Raw genomic sequence first — 25,100 nt, forward strand, 5'->3', positions numbered from 1 at the left:
ATATTGGAAAAACATTTTGGAATTGGTTTTAGCCCCCTTAGCAATGTTCATTTCTATTTATCTCTTGGCCTTTCTAAATTCCTTTTGACTTGCATTTGCAGTTCCGTGTACTCTTTCTGTGTACTTTGTTTTTGGTTCCTTTTTAATGCTCTGTATAGTGCCTTTCTTCGCTGAATTATTTTTTTAATTGATCTATTAAAACATTTTGGCAATTTAGTTTTAGATTTAGATTTGTCTACTTTAGGGATGTAATTGTTTTGTTCCTCTAGTACTACATTTTTGAAGAACAGCCATCCTTTTTCTATGGATATTTTCTCTATTTTACTCCAATCTACTTCTGTTAGTCTTTGTTTCATACCATCATAGTTTGGTTTTCTAAAATTGTAAACCTTAGCTTTAGTCATTACTTTTGGTGTTTTAAAAAGCACTTCAAATGAGACCATGTTGTGGTCTGAGTTTGCTAGTGGTTCTCTGACCTCTGTTTTAGTTATTCTGTCTTCGTTATTTGAAAAGACTAAATCGAGGCATGCCTCCCCTCTAGTCGATGCCCTGACAAATTGTGTTAGGAAGCAGTCATTTGTCATTTCCACCATTTCAATTTCGTCCGTCGTGCTCCCCACCAGATTTTCCCATTTTATATGGGGGAAGTTGAAATCCCCCATTAGTATGGCTTCTCCTTTGCTACACGCATTTCTAATGTCATTGTATAACAAATTATTTTGCTCACCCTCTGAATCTAGCGGTCTATAGCATGCTCCTATTATTATGCCCTTTGAATTTGTGTCAGTTATTCTGACCCATATTGATTTTGCTTTATTTTCTTTGTCCAGGTTTAAGACCTGGGCTTCAAGACTGTTTCTTATGTATAGCGCTACCCCTCCTCCTCTTCTGTCCTGCTGTCTTTCCTATACAGTGTATACCCACAAATATTATATTCGTCCCCATCACTCTCAGACAACCAAGTTTCTGTAACACCTATCACATCATAGTTACTTGTTAGTGCAGTAGCTTCAAGTTCTAAAATTTTGTTTCTGATACTTCTAGCATTTAGATAGGAAATGTGAACATATTACCCTTGTTTTGGCCTCTTTACACTGGCTCCCTGTGCAGTATAGAATTGATTTTAAGAGTTTGCTGTTAACTTACAAGGCTCTGAGTGGATTAGCACCTAGTTATTTGTAGGAGTTACTCACAGGATGCGGGGCTGCTGGTTGTTCCTCGGGTCAACAAAAGCAACACGGGAGGAGGGAGGGCTTTTTCATGCAGAGCTGCTAAATTATGGGATGCTCTGCCTTTGTTTGTCAGGGAAGCTGGGACCATTACAGTTTTTAAGTCAAGATTAAAAACGTACTTTTATAAAATGTTTTTCTTATGTTAGTGGGTTTTAATGTAACTTTAAAATTTCTGCTTTTGTATCATTTTGTGTATACTGTTTAAATCTGTTATTTAAATGGTCTGACTGTGGCAGTTGTATGTGTGACATGTTCATTTTGTAATAAAAATATAATAAAATAAAATAAAGGATTATCGGTGTACCTGAGAGAGCAGAGAAGTAAGAACACATCGGCCTTCATAGTGAAAGAGTTAAAAGACATTTTCAACCTGCAGAGGGAGCCTGATATGGAAATATTAACATCGAGACCACAAGCATGACAAAGAGCAAGATTTCTGAGATTTACAGACAAACACTTTATACTAAGGTGCTGCTTATTAATGTTTTATAAATGTTTTATAAATGTATAATATATGCTTAATAACTATGTTATAGCATATTAATAAAGCATTATATATGGTTTATAACCTATGCCTTCAGGGTAGTCAACTGAGCAGGAAAACTGCATCAAAACCCCAATTTTTTTTTTCTCTCTGGAAGGCATCGCGGTGTAGGATTTGCAAATAGACTGGTTGTGCCATTCTGAGGGGGAAGGTGTGTGACAGGGGAGAACTGTGCTACATCCTGCGGGGGGGGGGGGGGGGTCAGATGCCCTGTTGGACCTGCCTGCTAATCATGGCAATGACACAAAGAGGTTGAGCAGGGGTGTGTTGCTCAGAGCTCTTTGATTGGTTGGGGTCCAGTCTTGGAGGGACAGTCGATCCAATAGGAGTGATACTGTCATATTCCTCTGTTCAATCAATCAGTCAATTACTTAATATAACACCCTTTGCAAGAAGTTGCCACAGAGCGCTTCACATGAGCAAAACAAGAAAAATATACATAGAATTGAGCATTAGAAGCAGACCAACAAATTATAAAAACAATTAAATACATAAATACAATGAAATACTATAAACAGTAAAACATACAGTAAAAATAGAATGGTAGTAGTCATGTATATAAAGCCTAGTTTTAAAATTTGCCATACTCCTGAGTCAGCGCAGGGGTGGTATCTGTGAGCTGAGCCTAAAATAATACAATTGGCTATTGGGAGGAAAATGGGGTTAAAATCAACTGGCGATTACTAAATTATAAAAATAAAAAGAACCTGCCACAGTCGGTGCCTCCCTTACAGAGGCTGGCAATTGGTTCCACAGACTAGGGACCCCGTAGTTGAATTCTCTACCACCTGTGTTCTTTTTTTAACATTTTTGGAACAGTCAGATACCTAGCATCCTGAGATCGGAGCGGGCGACCTGGAACACATGGGATCAATAAGACACTCAGGTATCTAATCCATTTAAGGCTTTATAGGTTAAAAGCAGGACTTTATAATAATCCTGTATCCTATTGGGAGCCAGTGCAGGGATGCCAACACCAGCATAATATGGCCAAACTTTCTTATTTTTGTTAGGATCCTGGCAGCAGCATTTTGCACGAGCTGCAATCTGGACAAAACACTGTTTGGAATACCAAAAACAGGGCATTACAGTAATCTATTCTAGAAGTTACAAAGGCATGCATCAGTCTCGCGGCATCCTTTGCTGAGAGAAAGCATCTTAATTTAGCAATATTTCTTAAAAGGAAGAGACACTTTAGTTATGTTTCTAATGAGGGATTCAAATGAAAGATCAGGGTCACAAATGACACCCAGATGGGCTCCCGAGTGGCACATCCAGTAAAGATGGACCCTATAGCCTGGAGGTCACCGGTGCGGGTCCAGGGTATGCCACTTCCGTCCGTGGACGGGAGTTCCACAAAATTATGACCTCTGTTTTATCTTAACAGTAAAAAATGTGTTGACATCCATTTCTTAATATCAGTGAGAGCGGTAATTATGGTATTTGTAGGTGTGGAATCACCTGGTTTCAGAGACAGATTCAGGATACAACCGGGCAGAAACTCTGGCCGGAAAACTGGAAAAGGAAAGAGGCTGAGCTTGTACAGAAATACAATCCGGGGTGCCTGTTCTAGCTGCAGCAGCAGGGGGCAGTGGAGAACCAGGAAAGGCAGCGGAGGTGGCCGAAGGAGACAGACGCTCTATTGGCTTTTTCACGTACCCATACTGGGCAAGTACAGTTCCTGAGACGTGGTTTAAATTAGCTTAAGGAGATCTAGGCAACCCCAGAAGAGTAGGTGAGGAATAGGAGAGTGTCCTTTAATCTTGCACCTCACAGACTAACTGAGGTAGTGAGACCCTGCGTTTCAGAGCACTTTTCTTCGTAGTTTGTTTAGTGTTTTGTTTCTATTTTTTCTTTCGTCGTTTGATTTTTTAATATTTGGTTTCCACTATTTGAGCTATGTGATGATGTGTTGATGCTTGTCAGTTCCATCATTACTTAGCTTAGCAGAATCATTTTCTGTGATATCTGGATACAAGATAAATTGGTCGGTCAGAAGTATTACCATTATCAAATGTTGTCCCTCTTCCCATTTGGTAAATGGAAATTCAAATACTTGAAAGATAAACTAAAATACTTGTGAATTCTGATTAAACCCTAGGCTGGAAAAAAAATAGTGTATATCAATTTAAAGATTACTATAGACAAAATTACTGGAGTGAGCTAAATCTTTCAATCTGGGGGAAAATGGTACGTACCCCACAAGTTAACTACTTGATGGCTATGATCCCTTTAGCAATTGAACATCTTTTTCTGCAAACTGAACAAGTGTTTTTCGCAATTTATTTTGGGGGGGGAGGTGGACGGAGACAGGACGACACCATGGCCAGCCCTCACTAAAGCACAAGGTCCAGTTAATAGGGGGTCTTAAATTGCCAAACTTGAAATGTTATAATTTTGCCTTCTCTTTAACTCAAATAGCTTCTTTGAGGAAGACAGGGAATGAAAGACCAGACTGGGTAAATAATGATGTGAAGATATCCTTCCCCCCCAGTTGATTACTTGGAACAGGAACAGCCTGTTGTGTTCTAGTCCTGTTATAGTTCACACTGTTTCAGGCTGGGCACAGACACATGTATTGTTCAAAGTCCATTGCAATGCATCAAGACTCCTATATGAAAAAAATCATTATATTAAAAACTTATAAACAGAAATAAATGTTGACACATTTGAATTAATACAAAATAAGTAAAACTGACTTCTGGAGGTACCTGCAGCTACATCACTGCCTAAGGGTTTTGTTAGGGGGACGGTCTGAAAATGCCACAGGTTTCATTGGTAGTTACAGTTTTAAATCAGTGGATGCACAAGTCCCACCAAGCTACTGGCATGTATTCCTTTTTAATAGATAATACAACCCAACCTGACTGGAGTCAAAATAGCGTAGTAACGAGACCTGGGTATTACACTGAGTCAGGAGGACGGAAAATCTCCTTGCTAATATGAATAGACCCCTGAAAGAAGCACATCTTAAATTTAAAATACAGTTTAAAATACTACATAGGTTATACTAGACTCCATAAAAACTGTATGGAATGGGACTGGGACTCGCCAGCATGTCGGAGATGCACACAGAGTGTTGGACATGTGGTGCATGTGCTGTGGAGTTGCACACTTGTAAGTACTTTGGAGGAAGGTTCTTGAGACAATCAGCTCTGTGATTGGGATAAAAGTTAATGCTGATCCGGCACTGTGTCTTACTGGTAAACATAAGAGATTGATATAATGATACCATTGCTCTGGGGGTGGGAGGGTGAAGGTTTTTTTTTTCTTTTCTTTTATTGCTGTAAGGTTGATGGAGGGGGGACCATACATGTGAAAATGTCCAGTGCTGTGTGGTTGCATGTTCCGTTTGATGTACAACAATAAAAAAGATGATTACCAAAAATAGTTTTCCCATTGCTTTATATAGGGAGAAATGGCATCCTCATATGAGGATACCATGCATTCGCACCTTCCACATGTCCCCATATAAAGACTAGAAAAGAGTTTTGTATCCGTCCCCATAGATCTAATTCAGCCCCTTTACCTGGAAATATATATGTGTGAGTACTACACTGTTCTGTAACTAAACATGATCTACAACACAGGGGCAGAAGAGTGACGCTGCTAAACCCGTTATTCCATTATCAGTTATTCAACTGACATTGACTGACTATAGAGTAACCAGCATAATTCAGACAGCTCTCTAAGTTCCCATATGCTCCAACACACGCAAGGTGATTCATAATTTGCTTTGTCAGAGCATAGTGGAAACTGGAGGGTATGTGGAGGATGATATGCAAATGAAAATGTTTAGAGACACTCTGTGATGCACCATTTGGCCACCAGGGGGGCTGCCCAATAAGTGCAATTTAAAACAACGCAAAACAGCAATATCGTGTGAATTATGAATTGCCCTGTATTTGTCAGACAGCTAGACACACATAAACAGACAGGCAAATAAAAAGACAGCCCCTACTCACCATGGGTCCCGGGCGACCGGTGAATCCCATTGGTCCAGGAGGGCCCTTCAGAGCCAGCTGTCAGGGAGAGGGACAGGAAATGAAACGTTTAAGAAAAATATTTCGCTGCTGACCAACCCAGTCGCTGTAGTGCAGTACAACTAGAAGAAATGAACATTGAGCCAGTGCCTTCATCAAAGTAACTTCATCAAAGTTGGACGTGTGAGGCAGTAGCGGCTCCTGACTGTAATAAGTGGGGAGACTAATAATACATATATTAATGTTTTAAGTGCATGATAAATATTATATAGTACACATACATTTAGTCTCTTCAGATCTGTAGACTTGTGTAACCTTTTTCAGTACTGGAAACATCCAAATAATAATAATAATAATAATAATAATAATAATAATAATAATAATAATAATAATAATAATAATAATAATAATAATACAACATCTCCTTTTAATTACAGTTATGAACGTTAAATGCACGTCATGTTGCAGGATTCTTTGAAAAATATATTGGCCATATTCCATATAGTTTTAAAGCTGAGGCCGTAGTGCAGCACCACTATTTAATATTGTGAAGCTGACACCCTGGGATCCTTCAAGAAACTGCTTGATTAGATTCTGGGTTCAATAAGCTACTAACAAGCAAACGAGCAAGATGGAATACAGGGAGAGGACCTGGGATTCGATTCTTTAAACAGGGAGCTTGAATCCCACTGGATTGTGTCTGTAAACACTGTCATTGAAGTGCTTCCTCTCTCCTGTACAGTAGGTGGCGCTGTGTCCTGACCTGTACTCACCCTGGCCTGCTGCAGGATAGCCTGTGCCTGCGCCTCCTGAGCAGAAACAATGGGCCCCTTCTCCCCCGCACTCATCCCAAACCGGAACTGAGAGGAGAGAGAGAGAGAGAGAGAGAGATGTGAAGAGATGCACAAACACACTGGATATTGATGTGTAGAGATGCACAAACACACTGGATATTGATGTGTAGAGATGCACAAACACACTGGATATTGATGTGTAGAGATGCACAAACACACTGGATATTGATGTGTAGAGATGCACAAACACATTGGATATTGATGTGCTAGAGATGCACAAACACACCGGATATTGATGTGTAGAGACGCACAAACACACTGGTATTGATGTGTAGAGATGCACAAACACACTGGATATTGATGTGCTAGAGATGCACAAACACACCGGATATTGATGTGTAGAGACGCACAAACACACTGGTATTGATGTGTAGAGATGCACAAACACAATGGATATTGATGTGTAGAGATGCACAAACACACTGGATATTGATGTGTAGAGATGCACAAACACACTGGATATTGATGTGTAGAGATGCACAAACACACTGGATATTGATGTGTAGAGACGCACAAACACACTGGTATTGATGTGTAGAGATGCACAAACACTGGATATTGGAATCACTCTGAATGTAAATCAGCCCGATCGACAGCAATGACCCTTACCTGTGGAGAGCTCAATCAAATCTCTGTTGTTATCAGCAAGCTGTGTGTGTAGAACTGTGGTTCTCATGGGAGGTATGTGTGTACAGCATGTAGTGTGTAGCATGTAGAAGTGGTTTACTGCACACTGAATCGATTTACTCATGGAGTTCTGTGTGTGTGCAGCATGTGTGTAGGGTGTTTATAGCATGTTTTAGCATGTTACTCACAGGAAGCATGATGGAGCTGCCAGGGGGGCCAGGTAATCCGTCAGCACCAGGTAAGCCAGCTCGACCAGTGGGGCCCTGAGAGGAGGGGGAGCATTAGAGGGAAACTGCAGCACAGCTAGAGGTACAGGAGACCACACTGCCCCAGGAATCAGAAGGAAACTGCAACACAGCTAGAGGTACAGGAGACCACACTGCCCCAGGAATCAGAAGGAAACTGCAACACAGCTAGAGGTACAGGAGACCACACTGCCCCAGGAATCAGAGGGAAACTGCAACACAGCTAGAGGTACAGGAGACCACACTGCCCAGGAATCAGAGGGAAACTGCAACACAGCTAGAGGTACAGGAGACCACACTGCCCAGGAATCAGAGGGAAACTGCAACACAGCTAGAGGTACAGGAGACCACACTGCCCCAGGAATCAGAGGGAAACTGCAACACAGCTAGAGGTACAGGAGACCACACTGCCCCAGGAATCAGAGGGAAACTGCAACACAGCTAGAGGTACAGGAGACCACACTGCCCAGGAACTAGGCTGTGATATTACAGGAAGTGAATAACATTTTCACACAGGAAGTAGATGATAATACAACAGCAATGCCACCAGTACTAGACGTGTAGTCTTGTCCCAGGAAGTAGATTGTATTACCACAGGATATAGACAGTAATGCATCGGAATATAGAGTATTATTACAGGAAACTCCAGGAACTACACTCAGTGTAACAGGAAGTAAACTCTCGGAAATAAATAATTGTGTACCATGAAGTAAACAGAAATAAATGTCATACGATATGAACAGTTGTTAAAGATACTTTGCAATACTCCATAATACTCCGCAATACTCTGCAGTGCTCTGCAGTACTCTGCAGTACTCTGCAGTACTCTGCTATACTCTGCAATACTCTGCAGTACTGCAATACTCTGTTATATGCAGAGGCATGCCAAAGGGGCGGGGGGACAAGCAGAGGCACTGGCCCCTCCAATAATCATCTCCAAAATATTATTAATAAGATTTCTGCTTATCAATGTATTGTGTTTGTACCTTCTGTCACTGACACTCACAAACTGAACATAATTCCTCATAATGTGCAGTTATGGACGCATGTGTACTCGGTTTGCACACATTCTCCCATAACGTGCAGTTAAGGACTGGCTCATGTCTGTCCCCTTAATGAGTCCAGCTGCAGTAGTACAATTAGTAGAAAGACCGCACATTTTTCAAATGATGCTATTTTATGCTAGCACTTGTTTGTAGAGGCTAGCATTGATTTAGGCAGTGCAGTAAGTGTCATAAACAGCTTTTTAAAAGTTTTGCGCAGTCCAAAAACTGACAAAAAGTGAGTACTTTTTAAAAGCTGGAAATCGTGCTAATGAACTGAATCCCAACATTCAGGAAAAGGTGCCCGACAAAAACACTGGAACATTTTTATGGGGCGCGCACAGCCAGAATCCTACATTTTTTAACCTTTGCAAGAAAAATAGAAAGTAGTTTTTTTTTTCCTCTGTGCTTGATGCTGTAATAAGTGAGATCGACAGGCAATTTAATCAGAAAAGTACAGAAATAGCCTAGCTTGAAAACTGAAAACTGTAAAATACTAAAGGGAAAGCACTTTTGAAGCTGAATCAATAATTTCAATGCAGAGTTCCTGAAATGCAATACGATTTATTTGTACACCACAATGATGAGCTTATTTTGAACTCTCAGGAATTGGACAATACAATGTCTTTGCCAGAACTCAGGTCTGTGAAGGTCTGTAAAGAACATGACCTCTTGTATCTTGATGCATTCAACCTACTTGTGCTTTTGGCCACGCTACCTGTTACAGCTGCAACTGCAGAAAGATGTTTCAGTGTTAAAAAACTCCACAGCATATGGACTTTCATTGAAATGGCGAGTGAGTGTAATGTTATTTATTGAACCATATAAACACACTCACCCTCTCTCCTGGTTCGCCTATAGAGCCTGGAGGTCCTGTGGGGCCAGGGGGGCCGGGGAGACCCTGAGAGAGAGAGAGAGGGAGGAGGAGAGGGGGAGAGGAGAGAGATGAGAGGGGGAGAGGGGAGAGAAATTAGCTGCACATTCATATTAAACAGCGATTATCAGACTACCAACTGACTCAAATTCTAAAGATATGGATAATGAAATTGACTATGAGTGTATCTTTTTTTATTATTAAAATGTTGATTTATGATAAGATAATATGCCCAGTCGACCCTATCTCTTACACCAGTTCATATGCGCAGTCGATCATGTTATTGCAGTCCTGAGAAGACACTCTTATAACCATACGAGAGAGAGACAGAGTTGAGTGAACATGTTAAAATGATCCAGTGAGAACAAGCAGAGACTTACAGCTGGGCCTTCATGTCCTGGGGGTCCTTCAATCAGCATGCCCTGGAGGGGAGGAGAGGGGAGAGCAGTTAGAGAGAGGGCTGTGAGGTCAGTCACAGAGAAATACAACAGTGAACCATGGTTCCTATATGAAGTCTTACCCTTCCTCATGATCCTCAGTACATCCTCATACAGAAACCAGTAAGTAAATAAATAATGAAGAAATTAGTTAATTAAATAATGAATTAACTAATGAAGTCTGTAGTTCACAAACCCTTTTTAAAAGTTTTTTTGTAGTTTATTCTTATTTTTCACAGCACTGTTTAATACAAGATAACATTCATAATGCTGATTAAAAATCAGTCCTTATGAACAATACTTTTCAAATGTAGTTTTCTCAGGGTGGAGATGGTACATTCCAACTGCTGACAGCTGAGAGGGAATGTTCAGAATTTGAAAATCCGAGTTCAGTTAGAATTCTGTTTTGTTTGTACCCCTATAGAGTTCAGTGGATAGGAGCAAAATTACTTAAAAATAATTCAAATCTGTTTTGAAGTAATAAAAATGTAATTCAACTCACAGGTTCCATCACAGCCGGCTCTCCCTTCTCTCCTTTCAGTCCCCTCACGATGGCCTGCGGAAAACACACATGTAACCACAAATACGGACCAGTCAATAGAGAACCAGAGGTACCTATCAATGCACAACCAGCCTGAACCCCGCCTACAAGTACCTGTCAGTCCCACACTCTCAAACCCTTACAATCTCACAAAAGAACTCCAACTCCCAGAATCCTCAGCTCCTTCAGAATGATCCAGTCAGATGAATTTGTGGAGATGTGCATTAAGACTCAAGTCTCATGCAATCTTGCCTTACCTCCTATGGGTTGTGAAGTTCATGACCCCCAGTTAAAACAAGCAGAATATATATATATGTGTGCTATCAAACATGGTTAGCAATCTGTGGAGTAACTTACACACACACACAGAAATCCTTTAGAGGAAGTGACCCTTGACCTATGAGGGATTGGCCTTTGTTTAACATCAACAGATCAATGACCCTCTTCCTGTCCGGTAACCCTAACCCATCATGGACTCCTTCATTGACAGAATGAGCTGCAGTGTATAACATGATCAGCAGGTGGCGTTTGTGTAAATATTAGTCTAATTACTGAATGAAACTGTGCAGTACTGTCACAGCCCCCTAGGTTCTAACACCCATACACTTACACAGAGCATTAGGTGATACTCTATTTTGAGTGGCATAAGCAAGTATTTAGTTGCTATGCAATTGCACATGTGTGGTTCACTTCCATGTTAACAGACCGTCAATAGAAATGACATTGGACTGCCTGTGTGTGTTACACTGTTAAACTGCTATTGCAATGCTGAGCTCATATTCCTTATGGGTGTTGAGCTGTGTTTACTATATTGGTCGTTTCCTGCTGCACGTATGAAACGGCTTTGTAAACCAAGCTTATTGTAGTTTTGGAGTCATGCTATTATTGTGTCATTTTCGCTTGGTTACATTCCCCAATGGCATGTCTGTTGACTCTGCATTAACAGGGAACTGAGCTTCAATATGAGCGTCAATGCTTATATCTTAATTATCAGATATTACACTCTTATAATTGAGCTGAATTGGGTACAAATTGTGGTTCAGTTTGGATTGAACTGTTAGTCCTTAACCACCTGTCAGAATGATCTTTATCGGCTGCACCCAGAACTAACCCTAACCCTATGTGTATATACACCAACTCCCCCTTCTGGACAGGTAACTCACAGCAGCTCACTGAAATAATGAATACATTTTCAGATAGACAGAGACAGAGACAGAGACATGGAATGGTGTCGCTCATCAGGAAGTGATGTCAAAACATCAACAGGAACTCATCACATACATAAATAGGGAAGTAAGGAGATGTGACCTCATGAAATAGAAAATGACACAAACTGACAGCCACCAAGGGGGCGGGTGACACTGACGAGACAGGAAATGACGACACGGACACAGGAAATGGAGAGGTGTGGAGAGTACTGCGAGGGCACTGCTACATGTTGTGATGTCAGCTTGATTCTGCCTCAGATCAGTAAGACTGTCATTAAAAAGAGAGGAATTAGGCAGGATACTCTCATGACATCCATATGAATTTGTCTTCTATCAGTTCTATACTAGAGTAGTACAACAGTCTCTTATTCTCCAGAGCCCCTTTCACACTGGCAAACTCTACCCAGGTCGGACCCCGTGTCATTGGGATCGGCTGCGAGATTTCACGCTGCTTTTGAAGAAGCAAGGTTGACCTGGGTGACAGAAGCAAGGACACAATGTTCACATGGCCACCCTTTCATCTGTTCATCTTCTCTGGATTCAATCATCAGCCCAAATGTCGATTAGAGCAAATGTTTCTGCAATCTGGCTCATGGTGTGTCTCAATCAACAGAAATATGGCTAAACAGAATAAACAGGAATGTTCCTTGTGGAAGTGAAACCTGCACGCAGGCGTCGGCTTAAGGACACCCGTCATGCAATTTGTCTCGCTCGACCCAGGTCAAAGCATGTCGACCGACATCCTGAGATGGGTCTTTGCCAACCCGGGTCGACCCAGGTACAGCCCAGGAACGTGGTTTCACACAACGCAGGATTGCGATCCATGCAGCCAGAACCCGGGCCCGGAGCCAGGTTGGAGCGCCAGTGTGAATGGGGCTTTAGTCATGTTAAAGTGGTTTTGTGTTAACTACAAACACTAGACTCTCAGCCTGTCATTCTGTTACCATCAGTCTGGCTTGTACCTGAGTGTCTCAGAGTGTGTGTGCCTCAGTGTCTCAGTGTGTCTCAGTGTGTCTCAGTGTGTCTCAGTGTGTGTGTGTGTCTCTGTTTCAGTGTGTCTCAGTGTTTTAGTGTGTCTCAACGTTTCAGTGTTTCAGTATTTCAGTGTGTCGGTGTGTCTCAGTGTGCGTGTGTCTCGGTGTTTTTCAATGTGCCTCAGTGTTTCAGTGTTTCAGTGTTTCTCAGTGTGCCTGTGTCTCAGTGTTTCAGTGTTTCTCAGTGTGCGTGTGTCTAAGTGTTTCAGTGTGTCTCAGTGTGTGTGTGTCTGTTTCAGTGTGTCAGTGTGTGTGTGTGTGTCTCAGTGTGTCAGTGTGTCTGTCTCAGTGTGTGTGTGTTGTCAGTGTGTCTCAGTGTGTGTGTGTGTCTCAGTGTTTCAGTGTGTCTCAGTGTGTCAGTGTGTCTCAGTGAGTGTGTTTCTCAATGTGTGTGTCTCGTGTGTCTCAGTGTTTCAGTAAGTCTCAGTGTTTCAGTGTGTCTCAAAGTCGTCTGTGTCTCAGTGTGCTAGTGTCTCTCGTGTGTGTGTGTGTGTGTCAGTGTGTCTCAGTGTGTCAGTGTGTCTCAGTGTGTCAGTGTGTCTCAGTGTGTGTGTGTCTCAGTGTCTCAGTGTGTCTCAGTGTGTGTGTCTCAGTGTTTCAGTGTGTCTCAGTGTGTCAGTGTTCTCAGTGTGTCTCAGTGTTTCTCAGTGTGCGTGTGTCTCAGTGTTTCAGTGTGTCTCAGTATGTGTGTGTGTCTAAGTGTCAGTCAGTGTGTCTCAGTGTGTGTGTGTGTCTGTTTCAGTGTGTCTCAGTGTGTATGTGTGTGTCTCAGTGTGTGTGTGTGTGTGTGTGTGTGTCTGTGTTTCATGTCCTCAGTCACACAGTGTGTCTCTCAGAGTCACACCAGTCCACACGTGTCAGTATTTCAAGAGTGTCTCAGTATTCACACGTGTGCCTCAGTGTTTCACAGTGTCTCAGTGCAGTATGTGTGTGTCAGGGTTTCAGTGTCTCATGGGTCCTCACACACACATCAGTCACAAGTCAGTGTAGCAGTGCACACAGTCAAGGTTTCAAGTCACACAGTAGTGTGTCTCTGTTTCTCATGTTCAAGTGTCTCAGTGTGTCACTGTGTCGTGTGTCTCAGTGTTTCAGTGTGAGTCATGTGTTACAGTTTCATAATGTGTCTCAGTGTGTGTCTCAGTTTCAGTGTGTAGTCTCAGTGTGTCACCAAGTCAGTGTCTCAAATGTGTACAGTGTCACTGTGTCTCAGTGTGTCACACAAGTCAGTGTGTCTCAGTTTAAGTGTGTGTGTGTGTGTGTGTGTGTGTGTGTGTGTGTCTCAGTGTGTGTGTGTGTCTCAGTGTTTCAGTGTGTCTCAGTGTGTGTGTGTTTCAGTGTGTCTCAGTGTTTCAGTGTGTCTCAGTGTGTCTCAGTGTTTCAGTGTGTCCCAGTGTGCCTCAGTGTTTCAGTGTGTCTCAGTGTGCGTGTGTCTCAGTGTTTCAGTGTGTCTCAGTGTGTGTGTGTCTCAGTGTTTCAGTGTGTCTCAGTGTGTCTCAGTGTGTCTCAGTGTGTCAGTGTTTCAGTGTGTCTCAGTGTGTCAGTGTGTCTCAGTGTGTGTGTCTCAGTGTTTCAGTGTGTCTCAGTGTGTGTGTGTCTCAGTGTTTCAGTGTGTCTCAGTGTGCCTCAGTGTGTCTCAGTGTGTGTGTCTCAGTGTGTCAGTGTGTCTCAGTGTTTCAGTGTGTCTCAGTGTCAGTGTGTGTGTGTCTCAGTGTGTCTCAGTGTGTGTGTGTCTCAGTGTTTCAGTGTGTCTCAGTGTTTCAGTGTGTCTCAGTTTCAGTGTTTCAGTGTGTCAGTGTGTCAGTGTGTCTCAGTGTGCGTGTGTCTCAGTGTTTCAGTGTGTGTCTCAGTGTCTCAGTGTTTCAGTGTGTCTCAGTGTTTCAGTGTGTCTCAGTGTTTCAGTGTGTCTCAGTGTGCGTGTGTCTCAGTGTTTCAGTGTGTCTCAGTGTGTGTGTGTCTCAGTGTTTCAGTGTGTCTCAGTGTGTCTCAGTGTCAGTGTGTCTCAGTGTGTCAGTGTGTCTCAGTGTTTCAGTGTGTCTCAGTGTGTGTGTGTCTCAGTGTTTCAGTGTGTCTCAGTGTGTGTGTGTCAGTGTGTCTCAGTGTGTGTGTGTGTGTTTGTCAGTGTGTGTCAGTGTTTGTGTCTCAGTGGTCAAAGTTGTCACAGTGTTGTGTTTCATGTCTCAGTGTGCGTGTGGTCTCAGTGTTCACGGAGTGTGTCCAGTGTGTGCAGTGTGTCTCAGTGTGCTGTTCAGTGTTTCCTCACACTCAGTTGTGTGTCAGTGTGTCACTCAGTGTTTCAGTCAGTGTGTGTCTCAGTCAGTGTTCACAGTGTGTGTCAGTCAAAGAGTCTTTGTGTGTGTGTCACACCAGTGTGTGTTGTTTCTTGTGTCTCAGTGTTTCAGTGTGTGTGTCAGTGTTCTCAGTGTGTGTGTGTGTGTGTGTGTCTCAGTGTGTGTGTGTCTCAGTGTGTCAGTGTGTCTCAGTGTTTCCAGTGTGTCTCATGTGTGTGTCTGTGTCTCAGTGTTTCCAGTGTGTGTTGTTTCTCATTTGCGTCCTCAGAGTGTGTTTCAGTGTTTCTCCGTGTGTGTGCAGTTTTACAGTGTGTGTCTCAGTGTTTCATGTGTTTCAGTGTGTGTGTGTGTGTCTCAGTGTGTCTGTGCGTGTGTCTCAGTGTTTCGGTGTTTCTCAGTGTCCCGTCAGTGTGTGTGTGTGTGTCTCAGTGTTTCAGTGTGTCTCAGTGTCTCAGTGTGTGTGTGTCTCAGTGTGCGTCTGTGTGTGTTTCAGTGTTTCTCAGTGTGTGTGTCTCAGTGTTTCAGTGAAAGTGTGTGTGTGTTTCTCAGTGCTTTCAGTGCACGGCGGGGTCTCAGCTGTGTAGTCTCAATGTCTACAACCAGAGTCTCACAAAGTCACTGTGTCACACACAGTCACTCTGGTCACACAGAGTGTGCATCAGTGTTTCAGTGTCACTCAGTGTGTCCAAGTGTGTCTCATTGCACTCAGAGTGTCGCTGTTTCAGTGTGTTCACAAAGTCACAGTCACACGTGTCAGTGTCACAAAGTCACATTGTTTCAGAGTGATCATGTGTCACAGTTTCACGAGTGTGTCTCATGTGCCTGTGTGTGTGTGTCTCAGTGTGTGTGTGTGTGTCTCAGTGTTTCAGTGTGTCTGTGTGTGTGTGTCTCAGTGTTTCAGTGTGTCTCAGTGTGTCAGTGTGTCTCAGTGTGTGTGTGTCTCAGTGAGTGTCTCAGTGTTGTGTGTCAGTGTGTCTCAGTGTGTCAGTGTGTCTCAGTGTCAGTTCAGTGTGTCTCAGTGTGTCTCAGTGTGTCTCAGTGTCTCAGTTCAGTGTGTCTCAGTGTGTGTGTGTCTCAGTGTGTGTGTCTCAGTGTGTGTCTCAGTGTGTGCCTTCAGTGTTGTCTCAGTGTGTGTCTCAGTCTCACACAGTGTCTCGTGTTTCAGTGTCGTAGTCCATGTTTTCACCCTGTCATCTCAGTGTCACACTCAGTGTCACAGTCACAGTGTGCGTGTGTCACAGTCAGTACAGGGGTGTGTCTCAGTCACAAAGTGTGTGGTCTCAGTGAGTCAGTGTGCTCAGTGGTGTGTCCTCAGTGTTTCATTGTGTGTTTCTAGGGTTTTCAGTCAGTGGTGTTGTGGAGTTCAGCTTCAGTGTTTCAGAGTGCGTGTGTCTCAAGTGTTTCAGTGTTTCTCAGGTGTGTACTAGTCTCAGTGTTTCAGTGTGTCTCGGGGGTCTCAGTGTGTGTGTGTCTCAATTGCGGTCAGTGTCTCAGACACAACAGTGTTCACACTCAGTGTGCAGTTGTGTCACTCAGTGTTTTCAGTGTGTTCAGTGGTGACGTGTGTCACAGTGTGTCTCAGTGTGTCTCACAGTGTTTTCTCATGTGGTTTGTGTCTCAGTGTTTTCAGTGCCGGTGTCTCAGTGTTTTTCAAAGTCACAGTGTGTGCGTGAGTCACTCAGTGTTTCAGTGTGTCTCAGTGTGCGTGTGTCTCAGTGCTTCAGTGTGTCTCAGTGTGTGTGTGAGTCTCAGTGTGTGTGTCTCAGTGTACAGTGTTTCAAGTGTGTGTGTCTCAGTGGTTCAGTGTTTCTCAGTGTGTGTGTGTCTCAGTGGTTCAGTGTGTCTCAACAGTGTGTCTCAGTGTTTCAGTGTAGTCTCAGTGTGTGAGTGTCTCAGTATTTCAGTTGTCTCAGTGTCACAATGTGTCTCAGTGCTTTCAGTGTGTCTCAGTGTGTGCAACTCAGTGTCTCAGTGTGTGTGTCTCAGTGTTCCTGTGTCACACACAGAGTTTCAGTGTGTCAGTGTTGTCTCAGTGTGGGTGTGTCTCAGTGAGTCAGTGTGTCTCAGTGTGCGTGTGTCACAGTGGCACTCAGTGTGTGTGTGTCTCAGGGGTCAGTGGTTCTCAGTGGTGTGTGTGTCTCAGTGTTTCAGTGTTTCTCAGTGTGTGTGTGTCTCAGTGTTTCAGTGTGTCTCAGTGTGCGTGTGTCTCAGTGTTTCAGTGTTCTCAGTGTGTGTGTGTCTCAGTGTTTTCTCAGTGTGTTAGGTGTTTCAGTGATGTCTCATGTGTGTGTGTCTCAGTGGTTTCAGTGTGTCTCAGGGTGTGCAGTCGTCCAGTGGTTCAGTGTGTTCAGTGTGCGTGTGTCACGATTCCGTCTCTGTGGTGTTGTCTCAGGTTTCAGTGGGTTCATCTGTCATTGTCACAGTGTCACAGTGTCACACATGTGTGTCAGTGTTTTCAAGTGTGTTTCTCAGTGTGTGTGTGTGTCTCAGTGTGTGTGTGTGTCTCAGTGTGTGTGTGTCTCAGTGTGTGTGTGTGTGTCTCAGTGTTTCAGTGTTTCTCAGTGTGTGTGTGTCTCAGTGGTTCAGTGTTTCTCAGTGTGTGTGTGTCTCAGTGTTTCAGTGTTTCTCAGTGTGTGTGTGTCTCAGTGTTTCAGTGTTTCTCAGTGTGTGTGTGTCTCAGTGTTTCAGTGTGTCTCAGTGTGTGTGTGTCTCAGTGTTTCAGTGTGTGTCAGTGTCTCAGTGTCTCAGTGTGTGTGTGTCTCAGTGTTTCAATGTGCCTCAGTGTTTCAGTGTTTCAGTGTTTCAGTGTTTCTCAGTGTGCGTGTGTCTCAGTGTTTCAGTGTTTCTCAGTGTGCGTGTGTCTCAGTGTTTCAGTGTGTGTTTTGTCTCATGTCTTTCAGTGTGTGTCACAGTGTAGCTGTGTCTCAGTGTGTGTATGTCTCAGTCTTTCAGTGTGTGAGTGTCTCAATGTGTCTGTGTGTCTCTGAGTCTCAGTGTCTGTGTGTGTGTCTCTGTATGTTTCGGTGTGTCTCAGTCTGTGTATGTGTATCGGTGTCTCAGTCTGTGTGTGTGTCAGTGTGTCTCAATGTTTGCGTGTCTCTTTCCGTGTGCATGTGTTTAGAATGTGTCCCCGGTTCCTCCCCACTTCCTGTCACTTACACCTCCTTCCTCTGTCTCTGCAGAGAGGGCGGGGCCTATCTGGGCGGGGTTGTTGTCATGGGTGGGGCCGTAGTCTTTGAAGTCCTTGTAGGAGTAATCGTACTCTGTGGCCCCGGGGCCTGCCTCGGCCTCACTGTCCCCTGTCACATACTCCTCTGTGAAGAGCTCCTCAGCAGGGGCTTCAGAACCAACCTTCACTTTCTCCTCCTGAGACATAGAGAGAGGGTTGGGGAGAGAAAGGGGGACAGGGGAAAGAGAAGGGCATGGGGAAAGGGGGGGGCCAGGGGAGAGAGGACAGGGTGAAGAGGGGGGAGAGAGGGGGAGAAAGACAGTGGGGAGAGTGGGAGGGGGTGATAGGAGAGAGACAGGGATGGGGAGAGTGGAGAGAGGCAGGGGAGAGAAGAGGGGGAAAGGAGTAGGAGAGAGAGAGTGGGTCATGGAGGAAAAAGGGGGTGGGAGAGAGGGCAAGAAGGGGAGCGAGAGAAAGGGTATTGGCGAGGGAGAGAGAGGGGGATAAGGGGAGAGGGGAGAGAGGAGAGAGAGAGAGGGAGGGGGTAAGAGAGGAGACAGGAGAGAGTGGGGAGAGGTGGGAGAGAGAGAGAGAGGAGATAGGCACAGAGATGAGCCTTACCTTACACACACACACAGTGAAGAGACCTTGTCCAGCACTGCCCCTCTCTCAGGGTGCATTGGGATTAGGAGTCTCTGCTTGTTGTTTTGCTTCCCTCTGTTTTTAACTAAAGCCGACACCATCAAAGCCTCTTTACTAAAACCAGAGGAGCACATCGGTGCAATCATCCCTTCATTCTTAGATCCAGCTGAAGTGTCAGTTATTATAACCAAGCATTGGCAGATCCGAACACAGAGGCATACTAATTCCTTAGCACTGATTCTTATATCCAAAATGTTTTTATTATTATTTTGAACAAAAATCAATATTAAATTATTATTATTATTATTATTATTATTATTATTATTATTATTATTATTATTATTATTATTATTATTATATAACCAAAAGTGGTTTGATTTTTAGAGCTAGCGAATTAATAATATACCCTTTAGTTTTTGATTGTTATAACCAATGTTAGTCTTGTGTCTATTTAGTTATGCTCAGCTTGTTATCTACGATAAATGACAGATATTCTGCAATAGTTGATTTCTCTAACCAGACACATCAGCCTTGATTATTATAACCAAACCCTCTTCTGATTCTTATATCCACAGGATTGTTCAGAACAGAGTGTCTTCACTAAGAAAAGGGGGCGTGATCACACCTTGTAGCCGATGCCAATGAGTTCATGGGTTTGGTATCAGCTGCTCAATACTTACTGAAAGGAGGAGCTTCTTCTTAATGGTCCCCTTGTCTTCTATGGTGTTATACTCGTTCTGATTGGCTCTTATTTCAGTCACTCAGACATTGCGTTTGTTGTTTTTTGTAAGTTAAGATGCTTTGAGTCCAGGAGCTGCTCTTCACTTCCAGATGCGTAGCACCATCTAGTAATCTGACACTTGGCAACTGTCCTTTTGCTGGCAATACACTAGCTATGCACTAGATGGTGCTTAGTAATATAAAGTGCTTTGGGCTGAACTAACTTGAGTTATACATGTCTATGCCAGACAACTACAATTGAAGAGCAGCTCCTGAACTCACAGCCAAAAAAACGAAGAGTGAGCAAGTCTTTTACAAAAACAAAGCATTGAATTGATCGCAATTAGAAGCACTCGGAATGATTGAAACATCAGGTGAGGGGAGGGATCGCAGTTAAACTCAGAGTGTGAAGCGAGTTGCTCTCAATGCTGAAATGAGCAAGTCGCTCTCAATGTTGAAATGATCTCAAATCTGCAGCTGCCAGTTTTAGAATGAATGTATCAACAGATTTGCACCAGATCTCTTTACCTACCTGTGCAGTTCACAGAGAACAGCTCCTTGAAGATGAGTGACTCAGGGCTGCCAATACCAACAGCAACGTTACTCTTCTAACTAAATGTGAGCTAACGTGAGGAATCCCAGCCTAGGACTGTGCCGGCAGCAATCTGAGCAGTAAGCAAGTACAACCAGAATAAAAACTACATTTCCCAGCATGCCCTGCAGTGACAGTGAGGGGTGATGGGAGCTGTAGTTCTTTCTACAGGCAGATTTGACTAGATTTCTCATACAGCAGGTCACAGATTATTTTTAAAAATGCAATGCTGACTAATGCAAGCTGGCAGAATTAAATCAGAACATTAGGTAAGAGTTTTATCTTAATAATATAGTATTATGAATACTATTACAATTATTATTATCATTATTATTTGGGTTTTTAATAGAACATCACAGCACACGGCTTCCCAAACCAGACCAAACACCTGCTTTACCTGCCATTAATATTCTTTCAGGTCAAGACTGCAATACCTAGAGTATCCTGCAGAGGGACTAACAGGGAGAGGCACGGCTGTTCTCTCTCTAACTTCCCCTCCCTCTCCCTTTCTCTCCTGCCTCTCCCTCTTTCCTCATCTTCTCCTATCTCTCTTCTCTCCATCTCTCTACCTAGCTCTCTCTTTCTCCCTTTCTAGCTCCCACTGCCTCTATCTGAGTCTCTCTCTCTCTCATAACTATGAAGCCTCTCTGGTCAAAGTAGTAGCAGTACTGAGCTCAGTCTCTCTCTCTCTCTCTCTCTCTCTCTCTCTCTCTCTCTCTCTCTCTCTCTCTCTCTCTCTCTCTCTCTCTCTCTCTCTCTCCTCAAAACCCTGCATTGATATTAATATTTATAATGCATTTTCCAGGCTTGAAGGAGTTTAATAGAAAGTGTAAAAGCCGAGTTTGGCCCTGTGATTTTGGTTTGGTAGCGGAGCTTGGAAGGAGAAGGAAACAAAAAACTAAATGATAGCAAGAGCAGCCCCACCACACCTGATATATCTATAGAGTCGACTGTGAACCCAGGAATCAATAACTGCCCTTAAGAAATCAAGCTGGTCATAAATAATGTGCTCTTCTCTTTACATTATAATTTCATTTATTCTGTGTGATTTTTCTTACTCAGGCATTTCTTACATCCACTAGGGGGAGTGTTGTAGCGGTTGTTTTTCTCCTTGTAAACAATAGGAGTTAATAAGTCTTTGAATATATTGCCCTCTGTGTCTCTTCCATATATATATATATATATATATATATATATATATATATATATATATATATATATATATATATATATATTATATATATATATATAATATATATATATAAAAAATCAAAACATCCTGTTTCTTTCAATTGAAATCAAGCCTCCTCCCTCTCTGATGATGTCATGCACATGCTGGCCGGTCACATGCCCGGTTACCTCAGTGACAGGGGGCGGGCCTGTCTCCCCCTGTCCAATAAGCTCCTGTCCTGCCCCAGGCTCCTCCTTTAGAGTGTAATAGTACTCCTCCCCTGGGTAGGGGGTGTGGTCTGCCTCAGAGGGGGTGTGGCCTGCCACTGTGGGGGCGGTGCTTACATCCTGAGTAACGGGTAGCAGTGGACGGGGCCAGGAGAGAGATAAGCGTTAGCATTAGTGAGAGTTAGAGAGGATTCCCTCGTTAAATTACCAGTTTTCACGTAATAAAGTGATGTTTGAAACCAAGTCGAGGAAATCCGTCTTTAACATGAAGCTGAAATATTAAAGAGGACATCAGATTGCATTTTCAGATTGTTTCCCTTTTTTTGCTGTTTGTAATCCTTATTCAAAACAATTTGTATTTTTTGCTCACCCTGTGTTGCTCTGATTGTGAGTTCAGGAGCTCCTTCAAAGCCAAAATGACTTTATAGAAGGAACAACGCCATCTAGTGATCTGCCACTTGGCAAGTAACCAGAACTGAACAACTGAAGTGAGCTCCGGAGTACATAGTCAAAGCAGCACAGACTGTGTTTGAGTATCTGCACTAAGAGAAACAGCCTGAGAAGGTGAAAGCTATGAAAATGGAAGCCGAAGAGTTCTGCTCTTTAATGCCATTGCTGCTCTCGGATCACGTTGGCCCCATGCTGTCAGCACGGGTTGAGGGGACCAAGCAGGATCCCAACATTTCAAAGTATCAGAATTCACAATGGTGTGGAATTGCCTTCTTATTTTTACATTTCATTTTTGTTAAGCTGAACAAGTCTTAACAAAAAAAAGACTGAAGGAGTGAATGAGGCGTAGACAGGGATGGAGGGAGTGAGTGAGGGGGGAGAAGAGAAAGAGGGAGAGGGAGAGAGAGAGAGACTTCTTGTGCCACACAGAAAAAAATAAATCAAATACAATCTGGTTTTGGATAGCTGTTGCAAACTCAGAACTCATTTTATTTCTTACCTGTTAGCTCTCCTGAATGATCAGTGTTCTCATTATCTATTGCTAGACTACAATCTGCCTGCCAGACTCACTAACTATTCTAGCAATGCACTGCTTCTGATAAGACTCCTCAAGGCTGACTGCAGGAAAACGAGGCAGGGAAGAATATCAGCGCTGCACGGGCTCCACCCACATACAGATGAGTAAAATAAACTCCACATATAAGATGAGCTCTAATCTTAGCCATTAATCTAGTTTACAGAGCTTGCCACAGTAACCTGGAAATGGTATTCAATGTTCTTTTTTTCTGATAGGCTTTTGTAAAAGACCATTAGAAAATGCAGTAGAGAAAGTGTAGTGTGTAGTGAGTATACTAACAGTATACTGCAAGACAAATCAATGAACCCAACATGATAGCGCCATAGAGGGACTGTTATCAGCTGCTATGGCGCTTGCTGCTGCTATAGCGCTGCTATAATTTAGATTTGAATCTGTCTTGAGTATTGCCATACTGTAGTATAGTGTTTCTTCACACAGTACAAAAGGAGATGTATTCTGATAAAGGGTTTGGAAAGAGAGGTGGGTGTAAAACTGTTTTTAAGTTGATTTTCTGTGTGTGTGGGGTTTGTATTGGGGGGTGATTATCGCAGATGCTTGTCATTCCTGTGGAGGGGGGGGGGGGGTTGTGCTTTTTGAAATGATTGTTTGGGTCTAATTCACAAAGCTAAAACTACTAGAGTTATTTCAAGAATGTTTATTTTCTTATTATAAAGACCCCTGGGTCTGAGTCCAGTTTGATGTTCATGAAAGTGTTCTAGGCTTTCTGGAGCGTTCTAGAACAGTTTCGTGAACGTCACACTATATTTTATTCCTAAAAACAGACTTTGAAAAAAAAAAACAATCTTTAAATAAGTCCTGACTTCCAGTTTTGTGAACTGGGCTCAGATTCTCAGAGTTTTCTACTCCAAATGTTATCAGGTTTCTCTTCACTCATCTGCACTCATCTATTCTGCGCTCAGCTATTCTGCGCTCAGCTATTCTTCACTCAGCTATTCTTCCTCTTGTTCCGATTCACTTTGTAAATCATTGTGTTAATTTAGTGCACAGCTGTGTCTTCAACAGAGCTTGCAGAACCATGTCTAAACTACATCAGAGAATCCGAGAGTAACCATTAGCTTGCCCCCTAGTGGAGATAAGAAACGCACAAATGTAAAACTCAGGGGCACAGTATTGCGGGAGGCAGGTTAATGATGGTTCCACTCTGGTGTAGCTGTTGTAGAGTTTAGACAGGATTCAGAGAGCTCTATTGGCGCCACAGGATTTGCTTTAAACTGAAAGAGATTTACAACGCGAATCTGAAGAAGACATTAGTGACAACGAGGGTATCATAATGTTCTTGAAAAACCTGAGCCCCTGCAGTTCAACTGCACTGCAATTCAACTGTACTGCAACTCAGCTGAACAGCGACTCAACTGCACTGCCATTCAGCTGCACTGCAATTCAACTGCACAGCAACTCATCTGCACTGCGATTCAACTGCACTGCAACTCAGCTGAACAGTGACTCAACTGCACTGCCATTCAACTGCACTGCAATTCAACTGCACAGCAACTCATCTGCACTGCAATTCAACTGCACTGCAACTCAGCTGAACAGTGACTCAACTGCACTGCCATTCAACTGCACTGCAATTCAACTGCACAGCGACTCATCTGCACTGCGATTCAACTGCACTGCAACTCAACTGAACAGCGACTCGACTGCACTGCAATTCAACTGAACAGCGACTCAACTGAACAGCGACTCAACTGCACTGCAATTCAACTGCACAGCGGCTCAACTGCACTGCAATTCAACTGGTCAGCGACTCGACTGCACTGCAATCCAATTGCACTGCAACTCAACTGAACAGCGCCTCGACTGCACTGCAAATCAACTGCACTGCGACTCGGCTGAACAGCGACTCGACTGCACTGCGATTCAACTGTGTTGCGATTCAACTGCGCTGCGATTCAGCTGCGCAGAGACTCAACTGCACTGCAATTCAACTGCACTGCAACTCGACTGCACTGCAATTCGACTGCACAGAGACTCAACTGCGCTGCAATTCAACTGCGCAGCGACTCAGCTGCACTGCGATTCAACTGCACTGCAACTCAACTGAACAGCGAGGCAACTGCGCTGCAATTCAACTGCACTGCAATTCAGCTGCACTGCAATTCAGCTACACTGCAATTCAACTGCACTACATTTCAACTCCTCTTCCATTTTATAACTCAGAGTGTTGGAATATAAGGCTTGGTGAGTTCTTGAGTGTGAGTTTCAGCTCCTGCACTGGATTCTGCTCTTTCAGGGTGCAATGGGGGGGGGGGGGGGGGGCTGACAAGATCTGGATAAGGAGGGGCTCTTGTTTCTACCTGTTGATAGCCGCTGCCGGGTCTCTTCTTGCTTTTGCCGGCCGTGGTGGCTGCGATTGCACTTTTTTTAACCGGAGCTTTGCTGACCATGTTTTTCACCGCGGCTACCTTGGCTTTGGGGGTCTTTGTGGCTGCGGTTTTAACCGGGGTGGCGGCAGCAGGCTTGGGGGGGGATTTTTTAGAGGGGGGGGCCTTGCCGTCGTTGCTGACATTTTTGTTTTTCGGGGGAGTCTTTGTGTTGCCGTTGGACGCGGCCGGTTTGGGTTTGGCTTTGACCGCGTCCTTGTGGCTGACAGCGGCTTTGCTTTTCTTCTGGGAGGACGA

General features: G+C 43.5%; 1 protein-coding gene across 8 annotated transcripts in view; it reads right to left on the minus strand.

Moving 5' to 3' along the window:
• Positions 1-25,100, minus strand: part of col11a2 (collagen, type XI, alpha 2) — a 133,622-nt gene that overhangs the window by 71,488 nt on the left and 37,034 nt on the right. For 2 of the 8 annotated variants that reach the window (XM_041226023.1, XM_041226022.1), the window contains exons 6-14: positions 24,777-25,088; positions 21,393-21,551; positions 18,070-18,276; positions 10,342-10,395; positions 9,783-9,824; positions 9,367-9,429; positions 7,429-7,503; positions 6,533-6,619; positions 5,742-5,798 (exon numbers count right to left, since the gene is read on the minus strand). In XM_041226023.1, the coding sequence (XP_041081957.1) occupies positions 5,742-5,798; positions 6,533-6,619; positions 7,429-7,503; positions 9,367-9,429; positions 9,783-9,824; positions 10,342-10,395; positions 18,070-18,276; positions 21,393-21,551; positions 24,777-25,088 (1,056 nt within the window). The remainder of the gene's footprint in view (positions 1-5,741; positions 5,799-6,532; positions 6,620-7,428; positions 7,504-9,366; positions 9,430-9,782; positions 9,825-10,341; positions 10,396-18,069; positions 18,277-21,392; positions 21,552-24,776; positions 25,089-25,100) is intronic. The other 6 variants (XM_041226026.1, XM_041226024.1, XM_041226025.1 and 3 more) reach the window with 6 other exon arrangements.

The sequence above is a fragment of the Polyodon spathula genome, chromosome 24 (assembly GCF_017654505.1).
Source record: "Polyodon spathula isolate WHYD16114869_AA chromosome 24, ASM1765450v1, whole genome shotgun sequence".
Lineage (NCBI taxonomy): Eukaryota > Metazoa > Chordata > Actinopteri > Acipenseriformes > Polyodontidae > Polyodon > Polyodon spathula.